The sequence below is a fragment of the Pseudophryne corroboree genome, chromosome 8, assembly GCF_028390025.1.
Source record: "Pseudophryne corroboree isolate aPseCor3 chromosome 8, aPseCor3.hap2, whole genome shotgun sequence".
Classification (NCBI taxonomy): domain Eukaryota; kingdom Metazoa; phylum Chordata; class Amphibia; order Anura; family Myobatrachidae; genus Pseudophryne; species Pseudophryne corroboree.
The window spans coordinates 32723769-32749045 of NC_086451.1; the positions used below are offsets into that span (position 1 = coordinate 32723769).

The 25277-nt window shown below is 47.0% G+C and overlaps 2 protein-coding genes across 5 annotated transcripts in view; one reads left to right on the top strand and one right to left on the bottom strand.

Moving 5' to 3' along the window:
* The window catches only part of LRSAM1 (leucine rich repeat and sterile alpha motif containing 1), a 189201-nt gene that overhangs the window by 138134 nt on the left and 25790 nt on the right, over positions 1–25277 (top strand). The window lies entirely within an intron of this gene.
* FKBP15 (FKBP prolyl isomerase family member 15) overlaps positions 5325–25277 on the bottom strand; it is a 58883-nt gene continuing 38930 nt past the window's right edge. For 2 of the 3 annotated variants that reach the window (XM_063936188.1, XM_063936189.1), the window contains exons 18-31: positions 24214–24308; positions 23752–23854; positions 21821–21853; positions 21195–21366; positions 20971–21107; positions 20361–20507; positions 13280–13360; positions 12747–12848; positions 12373–12426; positions 12180–12281; positions 10459–10566; positions 8738–9498; positions 6403–6487; positions 5325–5907 (exon numbers count right to left, since the gene is read on the bottom strand). In XM_063936188.1, coding sequence (XP_063792258.1) covers positions 5830–5907; positions 6403–6487; positions 8738–9498; positions 10459–10566; positions 12180–12281; positions 12373–12426; positions 12747–12848; positions 13280–13360; positions 20361–20507; positions 20971–21107; positions 21195–21366; positions 21821–21853; positions 23752–23854; positions 24214–24308 — 2058 coding nt within the window. In that variant the 3' untranslated portion in view covers positions 5325–5829. The remainder of the gene's footprint in view (positions 5908–6402; positions 6488–8737; positions 9499–10458; positions 10567–12179; positions 12282–12372; positions 12427–12746; positions 12849–13279; positions 13361–20360; positions 20508–20970; positions 21108–21194; positions 21367–21820; positions 21854–23751; positions 23855–24213; positions 24309–25277) is intronic. The other variant, XM_063936190.1, reaches the window with a different exon arrangement.

Consider the following 25277-nt stretch of genomic DNA (forward strand, 5'->3'; position numbering starts at 1 on the left):
TATGGATTCGAAGTCCAATAGCCACTGCATAAAACGAGCCTTGCAGAGCTCTGCATTGTCCACTCACTGCCATCCTTAGCAGTCTACGGGTCTGGAACACTGCAGCAGAAGCCAATGACAGAGGATCTGCCATAGCTGCACTTTGGGTTTCCCGATGCAGCAGGTTTTCATAGCTGGAAAGCAGCAAGCGATCCAGGAGTTTTGCAAGTTTACCGGAGAATACTGACTTTTAGAAGAGACGCTTGCTTGGACATTGATCATTTGGCTGTTGGAAAACTCTCGTCACAGACGGGCGGTTGGAGCCGGCTGTGTGATAATTAATTTCCCTAGCTCTCCCAGTTAGATTGGACGCACAGTGTCCAGAGATTGGCTCCTGGCCCGCCAGCTGCTTGGACAATTGAGCATCTTCTGTGTAATTATCGGCTCATCAAAACCTTGTTTCATGGGACTTCATAGCCTGCGCTATAGTTGGGTTGATCATTAGGTCTCATCTTGCTTCTGCAATCCGGCCTCTCAATAAATATAATATATATGGTATTACTGGAAATAAACTGTTGCATTGGAAAAACCACATCCTATAAATTACAGTTGCAAATGATTCCCCTAACAGCCAACTAAAAGAAAAACCACCATACGAGTATTCCGTAGTCCCCTCATCATAATACAAGTGATGGTGACATGTATATGCAGGACATCCGATGCAAGCAATGAATGGGACGTTCACTAAATAAATTAGAGTTAGCATTGAGAAGAACCTGATCACCCTCACGATCCATGGATCTGCCACCTCTCCAGACCACAGACAGTCCAGGGGAGTGCGCCATCTGCTATGAGGCCTACAGGATCTGCTCTAAGTCCAGAGCACCAAAGACCTTACAGTGTAGCCACAGCCTATGCCAACACTGTCTCCGGAAGCTGGTGTGCCACACCTTGCTGATGACCTTTGTGGTGTGTCCTTTCTGCCGTAGAGTCACTATTATACCAGAGGCCGGGGTCCAGGGCTTGAAGACCGATGAGGAGACCTTAGGCCAAGAGGCCTTGAGGGCAGTGAGCAGCCTCAACTCAGATGACATCCAGTCCGAGAGCTCCGGCTTCTCCAGCGGCAGATCTTCACCCTCTCCTTCTGAGGCCCACACACATTCTCCTCGCTCATCCATTTTCACCATCAGCGATGTTGTCCCCAGCGAAGGCCAGATCTGGGGTGGCCGGTACATGCGAGAAATCAGAAGTACCTACCTACTAGGAATCTCCCGGCGGGTGGAGTTGTCCGAGGCCACTCACCCAACTCTGACCCCCATGCCTTTCTCAGCCGACAGCATGAGACTTTGCTTCGCTTTGGGCCTCATCATTTGCCTCGCTTGTGTTTTCTTCATCTTCATATTCTTCAAGTAGCCTATCGGCGTAAATGGGTCCTGCTCTAGGTGGCTGTGAACTTTACAGGAAGGAGGTGGGTCCAGATATCACGGATTTTTGAAATAGGGGCAAGAACGTCAAATTCATGATGAAATTGGGACATTTATGACCGTCTTATATGACGCTCCTGCTCTGCACAGTCCTTGTAGGACAGACTGTTTCTTTTCCCTAACATCCGTCAGTTATAGGAACTATTGTTACTACAAGACCAATCTTCCAGGACTGCGGGCTTGCTAGGGCAGGACGGTGTTCTGTGTCTTGTGGATCAGACATATCGATCAGTATGCCTGTCCGTATCCTCATTTGCATTAATATTAACTCTATTAAATAGTGATATTAAAATGGTATTAAATACATGTTCTCCTTACCTACCCCCTGCGCTCTCTTTCAGATATATGGCATCAATCCACACGTCATTAAACGCCACTTCTATAGAACGTTAGTTGCTACAAGTCATCCTCTGGGGAATGTTCTGTTAGGTCTTACCTTGTGGTTAGATACGTCCCTATTAGCTCTCTGTAATCTATGTAATATTGCATTTGTGTTTTGCCTCTTGTTATGGAGATGTTTTACACGGGGATGCTGTTTACTGAACAATAAAAATGAATACACGATATCGTTGTTTTTTCATGTAATGAGGTTTTAGATTATCCTTATTATTTGGTGTGAATGAGAGACTATTTGGCTGAAACTAAAGAGCATATATCAGTAATACAGGAGTGCGTGCAAAATGTCAACATTCAGAATGCTGATGTGGAGGTTGTGTCGACACTGCACGTCGACAGTCTGCATAGCGTTCTTTTGGGGTATTTGAGCCCTAACCCTGACCGCGGCCTGACTCTAACCCTAAAATGGGCTGTCGACATTAAATCCACCATAAAGACATTGTGAATACCGTACAAAATATATGTCAGGGTTTTGGGTCTTGTAATGTTGCAGCCGTACGATATAGTCCTATAGCTCCCCAGTCTAATAAACTATTAATGACCACAGCACAGTGCGAATGATGTAACGTATAGCAACTTATTCCAGGTAGATTCTCCTATGCAACAAACGGCGAAAAGCCAAGAACCGGGGGTTGGGGGGAAAAGGGGGGCTTAGGGGGCAGGTCATAGGGGCAAATATTACTTTTTATGGCACTAGGACAGCTACCCATTTATTTGGGCAGGTAGGAGTAATAATTGAACATATTCAACAGACTTTACATATGCTATGACTGCAATACATTCAGTTTCATTTGAGAACACATTTGGGGGAGATGTACTAAGCCTGAAAAGTGATAAATATCACTGTGATCAAGCACCAGCCAATCGGCTCCTAACTGCCATGTCACAGGCTGTGTTTGAAAAATGACAGTTAGGAGCCGATTGGTTGGTGCTTTATCACTGTGATATTTATCACTTTTCAAGCTTAGTACATCTGGCCCATTAAGAGGACAGGAATAGGGCTGGAGGGAGATGTGGGGCAATGCGAGTGCTTTACATTAGATAAAAGATGATCACGTCTATTAGCATGCATCTTTTCTATATATTTAGGGGTCTATTTACTAAGCCGTGGACGGAGATAAAAGTGCCAGCCAATCAGCTTCTGTCATTTTTCAAACACATCCTGTAACATGGCAGTTAGGAGCTGTTTGGCTGGTATTTTATCTCCATCCAAAGCTTAGTAAATAAACCCCTTGGTTATTTCTCAGAGGAAGGTGTAGTGGAATGGTGCAGTAATTTATCTCCCTGACAAACACCGATATGACAGAAGCGGAGATGCTGCCAATTTATCATCAATAACACACCGGAGATTAGCACTAAACCTGAGTACACACAACACTTCTAAAGCTGGATACACACCATAAGATTATCTGTCCAATCTTTCCGGTTGGAACGAAAATCTGGTAATGTCTAGGGACTATTAACCATTTGCTCCCAAAATCCGGAAAACGGACAAAAACGGTCGTTCGGATAATAGGATTTTGGTACTTACCAGGTAAATCCTTTTCTTTGAATCCATAGGGGGCACTGGAGTACTCTTGGGATATGGACGGCGTAGCAGAACAAAGGCACTGAATATTTAAATTTAGAACTCTCCACCCCTCCATATCCCAGAGTACCTCAGTGTACGACCTCAGTGTTTTTTACTGAGCGAACAGGAACTATATAGAGAGGTTGACAATGGAGAATTCCTATAACATAACGGACAACAACAAAGTTGACCCATAACGTTACTGTCAACTAAACAGTTGACACCATAACCGATAGAACTTTATAATTTGAACCAATCGGTGAAAATGTGTTACCATAAGCTCCTCTGAGCTTAATACAACCCAGGTAAAATGTGTTACCATAAGCTCCTCTGAGCTTAATACAACCCAGGTAAAACTGCTCTGGGTGGGCGTCCAGTGCCCCCTATGGATTCATAGAAAAGGATTTACCTGGTAAGTACCAAAATCCTATTTTCTTTTTCATCCACTAGGGGTCACTGGAGTACTCTTGGGACGTACCAAAGCTTCCCTCGTGGGCGGGAGAGCTGTTTGACACCTGTAACAGTAGGCGGCCAAAGCTAGATGCTGATGCCGCAACCGTTTCATAACGTGTAAACGCGCACACACGTGTGCACTGAAGACTATGTAGCCGCGTCGTAGACGCTTCACGACCAGCTGATCATGACATTCCCACAGAACCTGTGGGATGAGCTATTACTGACGTAGGCGACTGTAACTTAGCCTAAAAGTAAGCCTGACTTGTAGTCATTTTTATCAAACTGGATAATGTCTGCTGAGAAACTGGCTAACCCCAGTTGGCAGCATCATAGAGAACAACAACGTATCCGTATTACGAACTGTAGACGTTCGGGACATATAGACGCGTAATGCGTGTACCACATTCCGAATTCCAGAATGTGCTGTCAACACAGGAACCACTATTGGTTTATTGATGTGAAAAATAAGAAATCGGAATTCGTCTGAAGTTCTGCTTTGTTATGAGAAAACCCAAATATGGTGGCTTGGAATACAAGGCACCTAAATGTGAAAACAAAACCCTTGCCGAAGCTAAGGCTAGAAGAAAAACGTTTTCCCAGTGAGAAACTTAATCCCCATTTGTTGTAAGGGTTCAAAATATTGAAAACTGTAAGAAATCTGAACCCAGCTTCCAGTCGCATGGCGCTGTAGGTGGGATAAATGGAGGCTGCACTTTGATGACACCTTTTACCAAATGTGGGACTTCCCACAAGCCGATGTTAGTGCTGTGAGCACCGAAAAAACACTGAGGTCGTACACTGAGGTACTCTGGGATATGGAGGGGTGGAGAGTTCTAAATTTAAATATTCAGTGCCTTTGTTCTGCTACGCCGTCCATATCCCAAGAGTACTCCAGTGACCCCTAGTGGATGAAAAAGAAAAATTGGTTAAATCAAACAGATTTAACCAATTTGTCTGAATGTCCACTTTTGTCTGTTTGCCAGTGTTTGAGCGCGAATGGTTAATAGTCATTTCCTCCCAGACATTACCAGAATTTCGTTCTAACCAGAAAAATCGGACAGATAATCTTATAGTGTGTGTCCAGCTAAAAGCTAATTTCCGACCTGAGAATAAGTTACTGTGACCAAATTCTGCATAATCTTACCCACTCTGCGATTTCAAATGGACCCTGCACCAAATCTATTCACCATAAAACCCGCCGAGAGGTCCTACACTGCATCCTGAGGTAATCTTCTGCGTGTCGCCCCCTAGAGGACTATACAGCCGGAGCAGACAGTGAGGCATATTTGGTGGAACGATGTATTCAATATGGTCGTAAAAAGGATTGTTTTCTCCACCAAAAGTGTTATGTACCTCTCCCCCGTACTCCGTTACACTTGCATACACTGGTACTGCGGTAAGAAACCCCTTCATCAGAAAACACGGCCTGGTCACATGTGGAAAGGATCAGAATTGCCTTGCTTGATTTATTCAACATAATGTACTTCCCGCTCCTATAGAGTATTTGAAGAAATTAGTAGAGCGTCCTAATATGGATGTAATTAGTAACATGTTAATTCCAACAACGGACAGACGGACGGATATGGCGTTCTGTACAACACAGCATGGAGGCGATTAACACTGAAGCAATGCATTATGGGTCAAGCCCTGCTCGCTGCATTGCATTGTGGGTCCTTCCATACCCATCACAGCTAAAGATTCCGCTCTGCCCTGAATAAAGATGGCGGAATTATACAGAACCTGGAGCCATTTAAAATCAAACCGAACAGCAACGGACAGTTTTCCTGGCTGTAACATCAGCTGGAGACACAAACGACTTTGTCTTTCTTCCATTTGCCGTCGTCCAGGTTCTCTGGTGCCATCGCTCTTCTGAACTTGAGGTGTCGCGACTGTGCAGTCTGTGTCAGGTTCCCCACCTCCAAATCCCAAGGAGATCTGTGAGAGTTACCCCAACCAGTCGAGATCATCGTCGTCGTTGTCATCCCCAAATAAAGGTGTCGGGGGCGGGCGTCCTTTCAGACACTAAAGATGGGTGATAAAGACCGTGAGCCGTCGTTACTGGTTGCACAAATTGTTAATGGGCCCTGTCACAGTAATTAGTTCCCTCTCATGCAGGAAAGGGACAGACGGGGACTGATAAAATGGATTATAACTACTGTATCTGGATAGATGATGTGTGTAGTTTTAGTAGGTCTATTAAAAAATGCTTAAAAACTTAAATGTTGCAAAAAGTGGACATTTGTAAGTGAAACCAATGCTCTGATAGCGCCTGTGTAGTCAACTAGTGACATCTGAGGCACGTACTGTAAACATCTCATTCGTGTCACCATTTTCCTAGGACTACTGGATCAGTCAACAAAATGGCCGACTCCACCATGTGACCGGAAACTAGTTCTTGGATATTGCTCCTCATTGTGTTGGACAGGTCCCAAATGGGACAGGACAGATAGATAGATTCCCCCCAATTACGAGTGCAACAATTATTGGGTGGGGGTTCAAATAAAAACAAAAACTTACTACGTCCTCCTCATCCTCCTCCTCGTGTTTCGGCTTAGTTGTAGAAGGAATTTTAAACAAATCTTCTTCCTCGGGCTGGTCAAGACTGAAAGCAAAACAACAGGCGTTCAGCGAGCACGGACACCACAATTCCCTCCTATTATATCTGTGGCACCAAGCGGCCATGTTATTGTACCTCATCGAGGCTCATTTACAGCTGCGCACAAGTGCAAGCAAGCAGCGCAAGTGATTCTACTGAGTAAGTGTGTGGGTTTGTGGTTTAATACGGGAAGGTTGCTAGATTGGGAGGGGGGGGGGGGGGCTTTCTTCTCCTTGTATAGATTAGTAAACCAATGCGCCCATATGAAAGAAATATTTTATTTGGGGTTTTATTTCAATTAGATGGGGGAGGGGGAGGGGGGGGGCGGAATGTTAGGCCTGCGGCCTTTTCTAACCACAGAAGGTTTCAAAGAGGTTTTGCACCTTACAGTTGCACTTTTGCAGACAAAAACCCCAAAACATTTATGTGGTCACATTGGTAATAAACATAAAATGCAGAAAAGCAGCCCCGGGGTGTGGCTCACTAGATATACAGTAAAAATAGGTCGACCCCAAATGTTTTTTTTTGGGGTGTCATTTTGTATGTTTCACAATAGCTGAACCAAATTAGGTGGAAACGTGTGCCCTCATTTCGCTCGTCACACTTCGGGGAAGATGGATCACTGCACTTGGCACGGGATGCATTTAATTTGCCAGCGGTCAGGATACCGACCACGGAATCTCAACAGCCGACAATGGCGCCAGCCAGAATCCTGGCACACCAGGGCTATTCCTACACATGGGCGTCCACAACACTCACAGGGGTATATTCAATAACGGTCAGAAGCTGCCATCTTGTCGGGAAGACGGCAGCTTCCGACAGTTTTAGGTCGGAAAGGGGTTCCGACCTATTCATTACTGCCCCATTTATTCCGACAAGTCGGGAAACCCGACTTGTCGGAATGCACGCTGATCGGAAGCTTCGGCCGCCGATCAGCGTGCATTGTCGGAAGCGGGGCCAAATCCGATAGGTTTTAGCCCCGTTTCCGACAATCTCAATCTGACTTTAAAAAAAGTCTGATTGAGATGAGTGATCTGAGAGCAGGAGGGGAGCAGCGCTGCAGCGGGGAGAGCAGGAACCCAACGGCAGCGTCCTCCTGGCTCCAGCAAGCAAGGTCCCGCTTGCTGGAGCCGGGTGGACGCCGCCGTGAGCCTCCGCTGCTGCAACCGCTGCTCCCCCCATCTCCTCCTCTCCCCGTTCTCTCCATCTCCACTGCTCCCCCCACCGCCGCAGACATCTCCTCACCCCCGGCGCCGCTGACAGCTCCCTCTGCCGCTGCTGTCAGCAGGTCAGGGAACGGCCAAATCAGACAGTTGGATTTGGCCGCTCTTTTGAATAGGGGTTATCGGGTCCATTCCGACAAATGCATGTCGGAATGGACCCGACTCTTATTGAATATAGCCACAGAGTGGGAATAGATCATGTGGCGAGTGCAGCGACCAAGCCCACAAGGGGACTCTTTTCACTCGCCCCGCTGCCGGCATTCTGGCGGGTGGGATGCCGCTGTCGGAATATTAGCAGCCGGCATCCAGTCTGCCGGTAAAACGTACTGAATCCTTTGGCACAGGTCACTATTCCCAATCATAACCACGTGGATGGTAAATTATAAAAAATAAAAAAAACAACTTGTGGTCGACCATACGTGTGTCGCCCATTGTCATGTCACCCATATGAACCTGCTGACCTTTGAACCTGTCGACCTTAAGCACAGTCTACCTTTTACCAGTCGACCTATTGACTATGTTTTTCACTGTAGATCCATCAACCGGATATAGAGCATCGAGTGCACAAACAAGAAAAGCTTGACGCCGATTATTTCGAGGGGCCTTTCCTGGGAACGGGAAGTGGGGGTGCACCTTGAAAGCTATCAGGGAACAAATGGGCGCATTAGGAACAAGTACATCTCTTCTGCAGTTAGTGAATGAGTTACTGTCTGTGATGTTCATTGGCAGGACATCTGCCTATTAGACCTTGCCGTTTGTTGGACGTAGCTATATCTGGTGGGACAGAAGCCTACGAGACCCTTGAAACAAGGGTGATCCCACCAATATTCCCAGCATACCCATCTCTTACAGGTTTATGTTGTACATCTCTATAACTTTATTGCAGACTGCAGACAAGAGATACAGTAGATTGGGTGCAGGTGATATCTACAGATACTGCGCAGATTCAGCCCCATCTAGACCCTCTTAAGGAGGCTTCACCAAACCCTCCCTCACATCCCTTATGGACAGATGCCATTGGCTGCCACCTAACCTGAAATTGGTGGTCTTCTTCTCCTGGTGGGACTTGGCAGCACTGACCGGACTCTCTTTCCGTGGTGCACGTATTCCGGCCGAGCTGGGGGCGGAGATCTCTTTCTTTAGAGGAAGGGGGCTGTTCATGTCATCGTCGCTCCCTAACGGTGGTGGGGCTTCTGGCTTTTCGTCCTCTAAGTCATTAGCTGCCAGCAGGGTTGGGACTTCTTTGGCTACAGGCGAGTCTTCCTGTAGCGTGAGGTCTTCATGAGCTTCCCTGGTCTTGCAGAAGGTTTCATTTGTTAGCGGCTGCCATTCATTATGCACAGTTGTCTCGCATTTCTCTGGGTAACTCTTCTCCTCGACATACGTGCTGGACTCCGGCGTATCGCTAGAGATCATGTGGACGAGAGCAGATGGTGCATCTAAATCCTCTTGTATGACCTTCACATGTACGGTTTCTTCAGGCTCAGCCAGCTTGGTGGATGCAGCTGGCGTTTCCTCATTTCCGGGCTGGCTTTCTGCCTCAGTATGCCCATTAACTTCTTCATGCTTCTCCTCCGCAACATCAGACGTCTCCTGCGCAGCAATATTAATATTTTCCTCTTTTTCTTCATGGTTTACTAAGTTGGCATTGTTTAAACTAGGATTTGCCAAATCAGACTTGGGTCCAAGAGGAACAGGAACTTCTTTGTCATCATCATCCTCCTCTTCCTCATCACTGCTGCTTCCCGCAGGCTCTTCCTCCTGTGGTTTGTTCAGTAACTGTAGTGTAGTTGCCTGAGAAGAGACCACACCATATACTTAGCCACGTCAAAGAAAACAAGTCAGTAGAAAGGAGAGGAGGTTGAGTTAAGTGGCAATTTCACAGTGGAGGCAGCCATTTTGTGCACTGAACCTGTAATCATGAGAGCACAGCCCATCTATTCACTAGGAACCAGTGACATCACTGCAAATGCAGTCTAACCATTTACTGGGAGGAAGTGACGTCACTGAACGCAGCCTATCCACCCGCTAGGAGCCAGTGACATCACTGGGAATGCGTCCTATCCAGTCGCTAGGATCCATTGACATCACTGGGAATGTAGCCTATCCAGTCGCTAGGAGCCAGTGACATCACTGGGAATGCATCCTATCCAGTTGCTAGGATCCATTGACATCACTGGGAATGCAGCCTATCCAGTCGCTAGGAGCCAGGGACGCTATGAGAAAGGAGCCAATCCATTCATTAGATTCCAGTTACACAACTGAGAATGGAGCCTATCCCATAACTAGGATTCAATGACATTACCGAGAATGCAACCTATCCACTCACTAGGGGCCTTTGACATCACGAAGGACATAGCCTATCAATTTAATGGACAAATCACAGAGAAATCCACCGCCCATAAATTGCCTCAGCAAGGACAGTGCTTCCTAGCGAGCGGATAGGCAGTTTTCTACAAAATGTCTGCCTCCATTAAGTATAGGTGACTGTTAGCTGTACCTCAGCAGCCAATACCAACACAGAACACTCTCCTGTCTGGCAGGCCCACTTAACAAATAGGATTAACGGAAACCTGACTGGACCCTGACTCAACAAACTAATCCACCATATTTACACAAGAGGAACCAGTCACCCATGCCAGAGTACCGGAGAGGAGATAAGGGCTATACATAGATCTTACAGCTTGAGACACCGACCCACAGACAGGAGATGGTGACGATATCCAGAGTTTTCTCTTCAGAGGTGCGGTTTACCTTTATTGTGCTCATGATGCCGCCCAGAACCACTCGCCCGCTGTACGATTCCTCCAGATCAAACTCCTTCCTCAGGGACTGAAACACCCCATTCATGATTTTCTTCACCTGGGGGCGAGACACAACATTTTCATATTGAGGTGGAGGCACCTCTTAGTCACAGCTGAGGCGCACTTTCTGTGCCGAGCTTATAAGCATGAGATGAGAGAGCAGCCAATAAGATCACGGGGAAGCCGCGACTCGTGAGCGCAAGCCAGGACCCAATAAATGCAGTTCAGGCAGTGCCTTGGTGATGTCACTGGGTCCTGGCTGATTAATAGGGAGCGTATTGGCTCATGGCACAAAATGGACGCCTCAGCTACAAAGGTGTCAGGTACATTTCAAGGGCTTTTTAAGGTTTTCCCACTTCATGGAAACTGAGGGATCACTAATAAGCCTAATAAAGGACACAAACACGATATAACCTGCAATAACCTCATTAGGACACACATTTTATATATTAAAATGGCCGTCCATCTGTGTCCAGCAAATACTGGAACCAATTATGGGCCTGTATAACCCTGTAGTGAGACACTCCGGCGCCATCTAGGACTCGGAAACTGTATAAATTCTATTCCGGTGCAAGAACTAAGAAGTACATTAGCAATATGGGTTCCAGTCAATGGATAGACAGTGTCTAGTTAGACAGTCAGTAGTTTGAAAGGTAAAAGGTCAACAGGTTCAAAAGGTCACATGACAATGGGGGCCACAAGTTTTCTTTTTTTTTTTTACATTCTCATTAACTTATGGTTCATTTACCATCCGGTGCACTACGTTGGGAATAGTAACCTGCGTCTCGCCCGAAGCGTTATATACAATTACAGTATATAGAACATTGTGCACAGTCCTCTTACTGCTACTCACTATACTGCAAGGCTATCCATAGGCAAACACAGGGGGGGTTTCCGGTTGCCCAGAAACCCCCCTTCTCTTGGCAAGTGGCTCAAATTATGACAACAATAGCAATGGTATATAATATGATTACTAGAGCTGCACCACATCATTCAGTTTAAGGGACAGAACATAGTTGCTGCAAGTGCCCAGTGGTAGCAGCTTCTACAAAATTGTGGTGTGTGTGGATGTGAGTCCTCAATCAGTGACCTGGACCAAAGAGTAGCTACCAGGAAGAGACAGGTGTCTTACCATGATGTGGGAGAATGTGTGCTTAGAAAGTGCAGTACTGGTTCTATTATATTTGTATATTTATTTATTATAGTATATTTAACCTTTTCCTGGCCACTTATTTATATTATGTAAATATGTTTGATACAGCCTATACTATAGACCATCTATAGTGTTAAATATTAATGCTGTATTCCATGTTCTGCAGAGTGGGAGATTGTGGATTGCATTTGGAAACCCCCCTTTAGAAATCCTGCGTTTGCCACTGCTATCCGAGCAATTCTATAAACCAGGGCTTGGGTTAGCGGTTGCAGCACTACACCTCCCAGCATGTCCTGACAGCTGAGAGACAGAGTCTGCCTGTGTGACTGTAATATATACTCTGCTCTGAACTTATTTACCTGCAAATGAAAACAATTCACAAAACTGACCCAATACAGGGAGAGAGGAAACTGGCGCTCAACAAAAGGTGTCTCTCCGACCAGATAAAGAGAGCAGCAGTGCAATGCACTGGCTCAATGCCACCACTAGGTGTCGCCACGATCACATAAGAACCTCACCTCCTCTGCAAGGTCCGTGGCTGGAATTCCGCCTCCCTCTTTTGCATGAGCTTCTCGAAGCTGTTCCTCAAGAGAGAGGACCTGCGCCTGAAGCTGTGCGCACTGGGCGGGGACAAAAAACAAAAACAAAATAACATATGATTAAAAAAAACAAACACAAATATGCCGTGGACAGTACAGGAGAACGACTCACTTTCTGTCTCAGAGGCTGGAGCTGGGCTGCCTGTTCCTGGAGCTGGGAAAGATTCTGCTCATCGCCATTCCCCAAATGACATCAGACGAGAGCGCAGTTTGTAGGAGTTTCGAAAACAAAAAAAAACAAAAAAACACATTTAATCCGAGGAACGCGCACTGCAGTCAATAAGAACTATGGGATCCATTACAATACAAATAAAATTTTTCCCAAATCAAACAAACAATGGGACTTATTTAAAATTACAAATATGTAGCGACCAATCAGATGTTAGCTTCTAAGTTACTGTGCTAGAACAATAACAGCTAAAATCTAATAGGCTGTTGTGGATCATGTTAACAGGGGAACCCCGATGGCTGTAGTGAGGCGCTCACCTCCTGGCTTTGGTCTTGTGCAGAACTTCGCTCTTTCTCCCTGGCACAGACATCGGTCAGCTGCTGCGTGAGAGAAGTGACCAGGCTCTGCAGGTGGGAACACTGCAAAAGGGCACAGAATGAACTATAATAATAACAATGTGATAATAAACCCACTGAGCCCCCCCACATCATCCCTGGGATCCTTCTATAGCCCCTTTTCTCCGCACACTGCTCTGCACGCTGTAATCACGTGCGGAAGTGCAGCAGCGCGCAACCATCTGTTACAGTCAGTTCTGCAAATCAATCTTAAAATGACATGGTACAACTACAGCAAATTAAAAAGGGACACTTTTAGACCCTTCTGGTGACATAAATCGAAAATGAAATAAAATACATGTTTGGATTCCAACAGCATAAAGGAACACGCGGAGAATACTTTGGGGTACAATTCTAGAGAAAGAGGTAATCACGGGAAAATAGGGGCAACTGCTCTTTGTACTCCTACCCATATCCCCCTTGGTTATTAGAATCTCTCTCGCTGTAGGACGTACCTTCTCTTTAAGCGGCTGAAGCTGCGCCGCCTGTTCCTGGAGCTCGGACATCTGCTCATCGCGGCTCCGGCACGATGACAACTGCACAAGGGGACAAAAAAGAAAAAAAAAACATTTTTTTAATAACCATAGGTTCTAAGCTTTGATTTGCCGTAACCAGCAGCAACCATTCAGATTCATAGAGGTACCTACTAGCCTAAATACATTATGATCAGTCCCCACACATAGCAATGCCGCGGCTTTCAGACTTGGATGCTCCGATTTCCTATGTCTCAACATAACTATGGTGCCACAGACACAGCGATAAATGTAAAACGCGTTAGCGCGTCAAAAGAACCTTCAGTAAGACTCGCACTGAGCAGACAGCTGGAGCAGGCATCTGATTGGTTATTGTATTATACAGCATGGTAGGAGTCAGCGACAGTAAAGCGGACTATAAAGGTTCTTGGCCTGATGATCACCTTCTCATTTCCCCTACCTCTCTCTATTCTTGTACCCGTGTCCCTATCTGGCTTCTGCTCGCCCTCCCCATTTTCAGTGTATGGGGGTAAACTGTGTACTCATCCATGATTGCTGCATCTGCTATATACCATGTGACTAAGCACCGTACTCAATGTTCTTGTGACTCTTCAATAAAATGTTACGATTTAAAAACAAATAAATAAAACAAACCCAGACTATAGAAAACTTAAACAGTAATGTGGAATCCAATCCCCCTTCATAATAAAGTATTACTTCCACGGGGAATGAGCTGCTCGCCAACCAACACCTCTGGAGTTGTACCCACCTAATTTGATCCTCATTATAACTAATAAAATCAAACCAGGTTTTATAAGTAACCTAGGGCCCAAATGTATTAAGCCTTAGCAAGAGATAAAGTGGAGACAGATAATAAGAATTTACTTACCGATAATTCTATTTCTCGGAGTCCGTAGTGGATGCTGGGGTTCCTGAAAGGACCATGGGGAATAGCGGCTCCGCAGGAGACAGGGCACAAAAAAGTAAAGCTTTACTAGGTCAGGTGGTGTGCACTGGCTCCTCCCCCTATGACCCTCCTCCAGACTCCAGTTAGGTACTGTGCCCGGACGAGCATACACAATAAGGGAGGCATTTTGAATCCCGGGTAAGACTCATACCAGCCACACCAATCACACCGTACAACTTGTGATCTAAACCCAGTTAACAGTATGACAACAGAAAGGGCCTCTTAAAGATGGCTCCTTAACAATAACCCGAATTAGTTAACAATAACTATGTACAAGTATTGCAGATAATCCGCACTTGGGATGGGCGCCCAGCATCCACTACGGACTCCGAGAAATAGAATTATCGGTAAGTAAATTCTTATTTTCTCTATCGTCCTAAGTGGATGCTGGGGTTCCTGAAAGGACCATGGGGATTATACCAAAGCTCCCAAACGGGCGGGAGAGTGCGGATGACTCTGCAGCACCGAATGAGAGAACTCCAGGTCCTCCTTTGCCAGGGTATCAAATTTGTAAAATTTTACAAACGTGTTCTCCCCCGACCACGTAGCTGCTCGGCAGAGTTGTAATGCCGAGACCCCTCGGGCAGCCGCCCAAGATGAGCCCACCTTCCTTGTGGAGTGGGCTTTTACAGTTTTAGGCTGTGGCAGGCCTGCCACAGAATGTGCAAGTTGAATTGTGTTACAAATCCAACGAGCAATCGACTGCTTAGAAGCAGGTGCGCCCAACTTGTTGGGTGCATACAATATAAACAGCGAGTCAGATTTTCTGACTCCAGCCGTCCTTGCAATGTATATTTTTAAGGCTCTGACAACGTCCAACAACTTGGAGTCCTCCAAGTCGCTAGTGGCCGCAGGCACCACAATAGGTTGGTTCAGATGAAATGCTGATACCACTTTAGGGAGAAAATGCGGACGAGTCCGCAGTTCTGCCCTATCCGAATGGAAGATTAGATAAGGACTTTTATAAGATAAAGCCGCCAATTCAGATACTCTCCTGGCAGAGGCCAGGGCTAGTAACATAGTCACTTTCAATGTGAGATATTTCAAATCCACCTTTTTCAATGGTTCAAACCAATGGGATTTGAGGAAATCTAAAACTACATTTAGATCCCACGGTGCCACCGGAGGCACCACAGGAGGCTGTATATGCAGTACTCCCTTGACAAAAGTCTGGACCTCAGGGACAGAGGCCAATTCTTTTTGGAAGAATATTGACAGGGCCGAAATTTGAACCTTAATGGATCCCAATTTGAGACCCATAGATAATCCTGATTGCAGGAAATGTAGGAAACGACCCAGTTGGAATTCCTCCGTCGGAACCCTCCGATCCTCGCACCACGCTACATATTTTCGCCAAATGCGGTGATAATGTTTCACGGTGACTTCCTTCCGTGCCTTAATCAAGGTAGGAATGACTTCTTCTGGAATGCCTTTCCCTTTTAGGATCTGGCGTTCAACCGCCATGCCGTCAAACGCAGCCGCGGTAAGTCTTGAAAAAGACAGGGACCCTGCTGTAGCAGGTCCCTTCTCAGAGGTAGAGGCCACGGTTCGTCCGTGAGCATCTCTTGAAGTTCCGGATACCAAGTCCTTCTCGGCCAATCCGGAACCACTAGTATTGTTCTTACTCTTCTTTGCCGTATGATCTTCAATACCTTTGGTATGAGCGGCAGAGGAGGAAACACATACACTGACTGGTACACCCAAGGAGTTACCAGTGCGTCCACAGCTATTGCCTGTGGATCTCTTGACCTGGCGCAATATTTGTCCAGTTTCTTGTTGAGGCGAGACGCCATCATGTCTACAATTGGTCTTTCCCAACGGTCTATTAACATGTTGAAGACTTCTGGATGTAGACCCCACTCTCCCGGATGAAGATCGTGTCTGCTGAGGAAGTCTGCTTCCCAGTTGTCCACGCCCGGGATGAACACTGCTGACAGTGCTATCACGTGATTCTCCGCCCAGCGAAGAATCTTGGCAGCTTCTGCCATTGCACTCCTGCTTCTTGTGCCGCCCTGCCTGTTTACATGGGCGACCGCCGTGATGTTGTCCGACTGAATCAACACCGGCTTTCCTTGCAGGAGAAGTTCCGCCTGGCTTAGAGCATTGTAGATTGCTCTTAGTTCCAGAATGTTTATGTGAAGAGACTTTTCCAGACTCGTCCATACTCCCTGGAAGTTTCTTCCTTGTGTGACTGCTCCCCAGCCTCTCAGGCTGGCGTCCGTGGTCACCAGGATCCAATCCTGAATGCCGAATCTGCGGCCTTCTAATAGGTGAGCCTTCTGCAACCACCACAGAAGTGACACCCTTGTCTTTGGTGACAGGGTTATTCGCAGGTGCATCTGCAGATGCGACCCTGACCATTTGTCCAACAGATCCCTTTGGAATATTCTTGCATGGAATCTGCCGAATGGAATTGCTTCGTAAGAAGCCACCATTTTTCCCAGGACTCTTGTGCATTGATGTACTGACACTTTTCCTGGTTTTAGGAGGTTCCTGACCAGATCGGATAACTCCTTGGCTTTTTCCTCTGGAAGGAAAACCTTTTTCTGAACCGTGTCCAGAATCATTCCTAGGAACAGCAGACGAGTTGTCGGGATTAAATGGGATTTTGGAATATTCAGAATCCACCCGTGTTGTCTTAGCACCTCTTGAGATAGTGCTAAAGCTGTCTCCAGCTGTTCTCTGGACCTTGCCCTTATTAGGAGATCGTCCAAGTATGGGATAACTAATACGCCTTTTCTTCGAAGAAGAATCATCATCTCGGCCATTACCTTGGTAAAGACCCGAGGCGCCGTGGACAATCCGAACGGCAGCGTCTGAAACTGATAGTGACAGTTTTGAACAATGAACCTGAGGTACCCCTGGTGTGCGGGGTAAATCGGAACGTGTAGATACGCATCCTTGATGTCCAAGGATACCATAAAGTCCCCTTCTTCCAGGTTCGCTATCACTGCTCTGAGTGACTCCATCTTGAACTTGAACTTTTTTATGTAGAGGTTCAAGGACTTCAGATTTAGAATAGGCCTTACCGAGCCATCCGGCTTCGGTACCACAAATAGAGTGGAATAATACCCCTTTCCTTGTTGTAATAGGGGTACTTTGACTATCACCTGCTGAGCGTACAGCTTGTGAATGGCTTCCAACACCCTCTCCCTTTCGGAAGAGACGGTTGGTAAGGCAGACTTCAGGAAACGATGAGGAGGATCCGTCTCTAATTCCAACCTGTACCCCTGAGATATTATCTGCAGGATCCAGGGGTCTACCTGCGAGTGAGCCCACTGCGCGCTGTAATTTTTGAGACGGCCCCCCACTGTCCCCGAGTCCGCTTGAGAGGCCCCAGCGTCATGCTGAGGTTTTTGCAGGAGCCGGGGAGGGCTTCTGTTCCTGGGAAGGAGCTGCCTGTTGGTGTCTCTTCCCTCTTCCTCTGCCTCGTGGCAGGTACGACAAGCCCTTTGCTCTCTTATTTTTGTAGGAGCGAAAAGGCTGCGGTTGAAAGGTCGGTGCCTTTCTCTGTTGGGGAGTGACTTGAGGTAAAAAAGTGGATTTCCCGGCAGTAGCCGTGGCCACCAAGTCTGATAGACCAACTCCAAATAACTCCTCCCCTTTATACGGCAAAACCTCCATGTGACGTTTTGAATCCGCATCGCCTGTCCACTGTCGTGTCCATAAGGCTCTTCTGGCTGAAATGGACATAGCACTCACCCGAGATGCCAGTGTGCAAATATCCCTCTGTGCATCACGCATATAGATAAATGCATCCTTTATTTGTTCTAACGACAGTAAAACATTGTCCCTATCTAGGGTATCAATATTTTCAATCAGGGATTCTGACCAAACTACTCCAGCACTGCACATCCAGGCAGTTGCTATAGCTGGTCGTAGTATAACACCTGCATGTGTGTATATATTCTTTTGAATAACTTCCATCTTTCTATCTGATGGATCCTTAAGTGCGGCCGTCTCAGGAGAGGGTAACGCCACTTGTTTGGATAAGCGTGTGAGCGCCTTGTCCACCTTAGGGGGTGTTTCCCAGCGCGCCCTAACCTCTGGCGGGAAAGGGTATAATGCCAATAACTTTTTTGAAATTATCAACTTTTTATCAGGAGCAACCCACGCTTCATCACACACGTCATTTAATTCTTCTGATTCAGGAAAAACTGTTTGTAGTTTTTTCACACCATACATAATACCCTGTTTTACGGTATCTGTAGTATCAGCTAAATGTAACGTCTCCTTCATTGCCAAAATCATATAACGTGTGGCCCTACTGGAAAATACGTTTGAATTTCTACCGTCATCACTGGAATCAGTGCCCGTGTCTGGGTCTGTGTCGACCGACTGAGGCAAAGGGCGTTTTACAGCCCCTGACGGTGTTTGAGGCGCCTGGACAGGCATTAATTGATTGTCCGGCCGCCTCATGTCCTCAACTGACTGTTTAAGGGAAGATAAACCATCACGTAATTCCACAAATAAAGGCATCCATTCTGGTGTCGACCCCCTGGGGGGTGACATCTGCATATTTGGCAATTGCTCCGCCTCCACACCAATATCGTCCTCATACATGTCGACACCACGTACCGACACACACCGCAAACTCACAGGGAATGCTCTAATGAAGACAGGACCCACTAGCCCTTTTGGGGAGACAGAGGGAGAGTCTGCCAGCACACACCACAAAGCGCTATATATACAAGGGATATCCTTATATTAAGTGCTCCCTTATAGCTGCTTTAATATATATATATATATAGCCATTAATGTGCCCCCCCTCTCTGTTTTACCCTGTTTCTGTAGTGCAGTGCAGGGGAGAGACCTGGGAGCCGTTCTGACCAGCGGAGCTGTGACAGAAAATGGCGCCGTGTGCTGAGGAGATAGGCCCCGCCCCTTTTTCGGCGGGTTCTTCTCCCGCTATTTTTCCAGTCAGGCAGGGGTTAAATATCTCCATATAGCCCCTATGGGCTATATGTGAGGTATTTTTAGCCTTGTATAAGGTTTATATTTGCCTCTCAGAGCGCCCCCCCCCAGCGCTCTGCACCCTCAGTGACTGCCCAGTGAAGTGTGCTGAGAGGAAAATGGCGCACAGCTGCAGTGCTGTGCGCTACCTTATGAAGACTGAGGAGTCTTCAGCCGCCGGTTTCCGGACCTCTTCACGCTTCAGCATCTGCAAGGGGGTCGGCGGCGCGGCTCCGGGACCGGACTCCACGGCTGGGCCTGTGTTCGATCCCTCTGGAGCTAATGGTGTCCAGTAGCCAAGCAGCAAATCCACTCTGCATGCAGGTGAGTTTACTACTTTCCCCCTAAGTCCCACGTTGCAGTGATCCTGTTGCCAGCAGGACTCACTGTAAAGAAAAAAACCTAAACTAAACTTTCTCTAAGCAGCTCTTTAGGAGAGCCACCTAGATTGCACCCTTCTCGTTCGGGCACAAAATCTAACTGGAGTCTGGAGGAGGGTCATAGGGGGAGGAGCCAGTGCACACCACCTGACCTAGTAAAGCTTTACTTTTTTGTGCCCTGTCTCCTGCGGAGCCGCTATTCCCCATGGTCCTTTCAGGAACCCCAGCATCCACTTAGGACGATAGAGAAAAAGAGTGATAAAGGGCCAGCCAATCAGCTCCGAACTGTCATTTTTCAAACACATGGCAGCTAGGAGCCGATTGGCTGGTACTTTATCCGTCTGCACTTTATCTCTTGTTAAGGTTAAATACGTATGGGCCAATGTCTGTGCATGATTCCATTGGTGGATGTAAGGTCATCAACCAAACAGAAGCAGGTCCTGCAATCTGCTCAGCATCGACAGTACAAGACCAGACCTGGAATTCTACACGCCATCTCTTCTCAGAACGAACAAGGTTTCACAGTCAGGTGCTAATGGGTTCCTAAAGAATCCAGAATACACCCGTCCACGCCCCAAACCCATCTTTACAACACCCCGATCTATCCACTAACATCCCAATATCACCCAGCCGCATCCTTTTCCCACCTTGGTCTCCCCCCATGATAATTAGGTTGCTCCCACGATCATCGCAGCAGGAGTGTCCCATGTAGGAATATTGGGGAACATGCAGCCGCCCAGTAATCACAGTACTTCCTACGGACCTGCTCCGTGGCCGCCTGCTCGCGGGTCTTCTTCAGGAGCTGCCTCAGGTTCTCAGTCTCCTCTTGGAAGGTTCTACGTAGCTCTTCCCGCTCCTCCTCTGCCCGTTGCCTCTCCTGTTGCGCCTTCCTCTTTCGCTCCACTAGGCTCTGCGGCCAAACGGTGGGGTTAGTGTAGAAACAAACACAACTCTCACATTTCTGGATGACCCAGTATGAATGAATACACTGGTTAGCACGATGCATCAATAATGGTGATTGGCAAAGTCATGGCAGCCATCATATCAGTTTTATTGACACATCACAATGAGCAGTGTACTCAAACATGACCCTAGGGCAACCCTGTTACCAACAGGATGACCATTTCCAGAACCGTGAGGTCTTGGACATAGAGCCTCTTAGGTTCTTCTAAATGGGGAGGGAAGTTGGTACTTCTTGAGGAGAAACCACATGGCCACCTGTTGCATTCAAACCATAGAGCATTCTGCTTTTCTGAACCATTATGCTATAGGAACCACAGACCCCAGAAGCACGTTCTACAATGCCACTAGGCTTCCATCAAATTTTAATGAAGCCCAGCACCCAATGGAAGAAGCAGGACGAGGTCAGTCACCTTTTCCAAATTCTCCTTCTCCACCTTCAAGTCGGAGATCTCTTCTTCCAGAGCCACCAGCCTGAGTTCCAGGCTACGCCGGCTGTCCTTCTCCGTTTTGGCACGTGCCCTGGTCTGCTCCGATGTTTCTTTTACTTCTGAGGAACAGGGATGATAGTTGGAGCATAAGGTGTACCGGCCTGGCAGGTTCTCAATACTTTGCCAGGAGTGGAGCGTGCACTCACCTATCAGCTGCGCCTGCAGAGAGCCGAGTTCCGTGCGAAACTTCTCTGCTTCCTGTTGTGCCGCTACCAGCTGCGTCTGGAGATCCATCTGCCTCTTCTGATAATCGGTGATCTCCAGCTGCAGCCGCGACACCTGGCCGGTCGCAGCCGCCAGCTCCTCCGCCACCTTTACCTGTGAAGGGGAACCAGCAATTGTATGGCCAGCTCTGGCATTAACCCAGTGATTCTACCTGTATCTATGGCTACTGATGGAACTAAATTAAAAGGGCATTTAAAGGGGCTTTAAAGCCTAATATCACATTGTGTCTTGGGCACTATGTATGAAGTATTAAAAAGAAGAAAAAATTCAACAAAACACAAACGTGGTTCCGATGTGGCCACGCAGAGGGAGAGAGAACGGAACGTAGCATGCTTTTAGATGTATAGAAGATTCTATGCAGACTACTAAATACACTGTCTCAGTGAATGGGATTACGGAGGGGAGACCCTTCCCTCTTTTGGTTTTGCTGATCATATATGCAATATGTATGTTATAGCAGCTCAGAAATCTTTGTAAAATGTGTAACATAAGAAAAATAAGTAGAGAGAGAGAGAGAGAGAGAGAGAGAGGCCCTCAAAGACCTCACCTGGTACCTGCCCAGATCCATGTGCAAAGCATGCTAGGAAAGAGAAAGCAGCGACAGTGAGAACAAGCCAGCAAATCAGAACGCAAGGGAGAGACAAGAGATTGCTGAATGAACAGCGGGACTCTACCTGTGTTCCGTCACGTGGGGCTCACTAATGGTCGCCAGCAATGATAGGTCTGTACTTGTAGTGAAGGGCGATCGGGGTAGAACAGGTCAGTATGGAAAACATGGGCCTGAACGCTCAGTCTGCCCCAGAAACCAGGGCACGGCTTATGGCTTTGTGATTTGCCAATGCACAGGTCAATCTGGACCAGAGGAAGCAGCCATGACATCATACTTAAGGTGGGTACACACTGGGCGATATATCGGCTGTTCTATTGTACGGCCGATATATCACGGGTCCGTCGGCCAGTGTGTACAGGCGATATGTCTGAACTCTGTCGTTCACAGACATATCGCGTCGGCCCCGCAGCACAGCCGACGGCTAATATATTGGCGCATCGCTGTGTGTGTACGCTGCGGCAGCTGGTGGTGATTGACAGCTGAACTGGGCGGGCGTGTGTACACGCCCGCCCAGTTCATGACGTCAGTCCCCGACGGATCGGCCAGTGTGTATGCTCAACACACTGCCCGATCCGTCCATAGATATATCTGCCGATCAATTGATCGGCAGATATATCTATCACTGTGTACCCACCTTTACGGTCAGATTTAACAATGAGCGATATTCTTGCTATCACGAATGTTAATGGTGCTCCAACCAATCAGCTCCTGACATTTTTCAAACACATGACAGTTAGGAGCCGATTGGCTGTGAGCACCATTGAAGATTAGCAACGAGTGTTAACGAGAATATCACTTGTTGTTAAATGTGCCCCTTAGTATGACCAATGGGAGAGAAGATTGATGGTCGAGACAACTATCCTCTTTAATGGCGGGGGAGGGCGTGACTGTAGCACAGATTATCATAGGCCGGCAAGACGGAAAACGGTAGTAACACACCAACTGCACGGAACACGTGAATTACATGTGATTAGCTGTGTACATGACCGAGCAAAGCAGAAATTCCCATAAGTAATAAGAAATAGTTTTAGAGTGATGACACCATTACCAGCGTGTATTCAGTCCGACACGGAAACATACTGATGCTGACACAAGCCACTAAGGAATCTATTCATGAAGCAGTGAAAACTGTGGAGAAGTGAGCCAGTGGAGAAGAACCAATCAGCACTGAAGTAACATTTATAATTTGCATACTATAAAATCATACAGAGCAGCTGATTGGTTGCCATGGGCAACTTCTCCACTGGCTCACTTCACTCATTTCACTGCTTCATGAATAGACCCCTAATTCAGTTGCCTTTTTGGTTAATGCAGTGGTTCCCGAACTCTGGGGCAGATGTATTAACCTGGAGAAGGCATAAGGAAGTGATAAACCAGTGATATGTGCAAGGTGATAAACGCACCAGCCAATCAGCTCCAATATGCAAATTAACAGTTAGGATCTGATTGGCTGGTGCCTTTATCACCTTGCACTTATCACTGCTTTATCACTTCCTTATGCCTTCTCCAGGTTAATACATCTGCCCCATTCTGTCCTCAAGGCACCTTAACAATCCAGGTTGTAAGGATATCCATGTTTAAGCACAAGGGAGTTAATTTGTACCTCAGTCAGTTCGATTATGCAGTACCATCTGTGTAAAGCATGGACATCCATGAAGCCTGGACTGTTAAGTTGGGTATACACTTACCAACATATTGTTTGTACAGCTGACGAGCGCTATATCGGTGGGACCATCGGCTTGTGTGTATATCACATCGGCTTTGCAGCACGGCAGATATGGACACATCTTCCTGATTGTATGGGCAACATTACTAATGGGACAGAGGCCTGACTCTGCATCCGCTTTGATCGCCAAGTGGCGACGTACCTTCTCCTGCATGGCGTGTAGCATCCTGGCTTGCGTGTTGTCGGTGGAAGCATTCAGAGAGTCGTTCCGCTGCTCCATTAACATGTTACTCTGCTCGACGTACCTGCCCGTAGACGGACATCTTACACACTATGACAAGGTAGCAATGAGTAATCCCCAACAGAAGGCAATGTCATTCTATGTCGCTGTCAGGAAATAAATGTTTGTACAAGTAAATAGGACTATTTAAAGGGGGACTCCACCTTTAGACTCAGGCTTTGCCGCTGGCCGAAGGTACGTCTTCTGCACGAAGCACGCAGACCTGAGGTTATCTGTTGTCATATCCAAGGACGGCGAAAATAAGCAAACCAGCCTGGACAACAGATTTACCTGAAGGTGGAGTACCCCTTTAAGCCACTAAACGAGTCAATACAAGTATTTATCCTGTAGGCACTAGGGGGCGCCGAGCCATGCCTGGTCTACCTTTGGTTGCGATTAATAAGTTCCCCGATCTTCCCGTTTTGTTCCTCTATCCGGCTGCTCTTGTCCAGAACTTCCTGCTTCAGCCTCTCGTTTTCCTGTTCAGGGCAAAAAGATTGGCTTTTAATGAGTATTGCCTAATTAGTAGGGTCATAAGCAAATGTACCAGGGTAAATATACTAATTTGCAAGTTTTAATTTAGAAGATCCAAGATCTGTCTCTCTGGGGAGTTATATTGTTTAGTGTGGATACTCGAGGTCAGTGCTTCCCACCTCAGTCCCGAGGCTCCATAACAGTCCAGTTTTTGAATATATCCATGCACGGATGGCATACCCAAACTGACCAGGCTTTCGCAAGAACATCATGAAAAGCTGGACTGTTAGGGTGCCTTGCGGATCGAGTTTGGGAAGCACTGCTCTAGGTAGCAGACAGTAAGAGGCAGTCTTGAGATTGACCGGCCACGCCCCTTCCCCACTTCGAACGCCATTTGGTTTTACTTTTTCTGCAGGTGTTTGCTCTCAGGATTCAAGCCCTATCTGATACCACATGCCGGCAACTAGGTGACAATGGTCACGATAAGTCCCCCATCCAATGCATTCACTTTATCAAAGAAAATCTAGCACCAGGCTACAAACCATACTAACAAAATAACATTTCTATTAACTTTTATTTACTTATTTTAATTATTAAAAAGGTGTATTCCCCTTATTATTTATTATTACCAGTCATTTATATAGCGCACACACATTCCGCAGCGCTTTACAGAGAGTTTTTGGCCATTCACATCAGTCCCTGACCCAGTGGAGCTTACAATCTATGGTGGTCATTCCGAGTTGATCGCTCGCTAGCAGTTTTTAGCAGCCGTGCAAACGCATTGTCGCCGCCCACCGGGGAGTGTATTTTCGCTTTGCGAACGCCTGTGCAGCAGAGCGCCTGCAAAAACATTTTGTGCAGAACAAGACCGGCCCTGAACTTACTCTTCGTGTGCGTTGATTCTAACGTTGGTGGGTTGGCTTTTGACCGCGTTCGGCCAGCCACGCCTGCATTTTCCCTGGCACTCCTGCGTT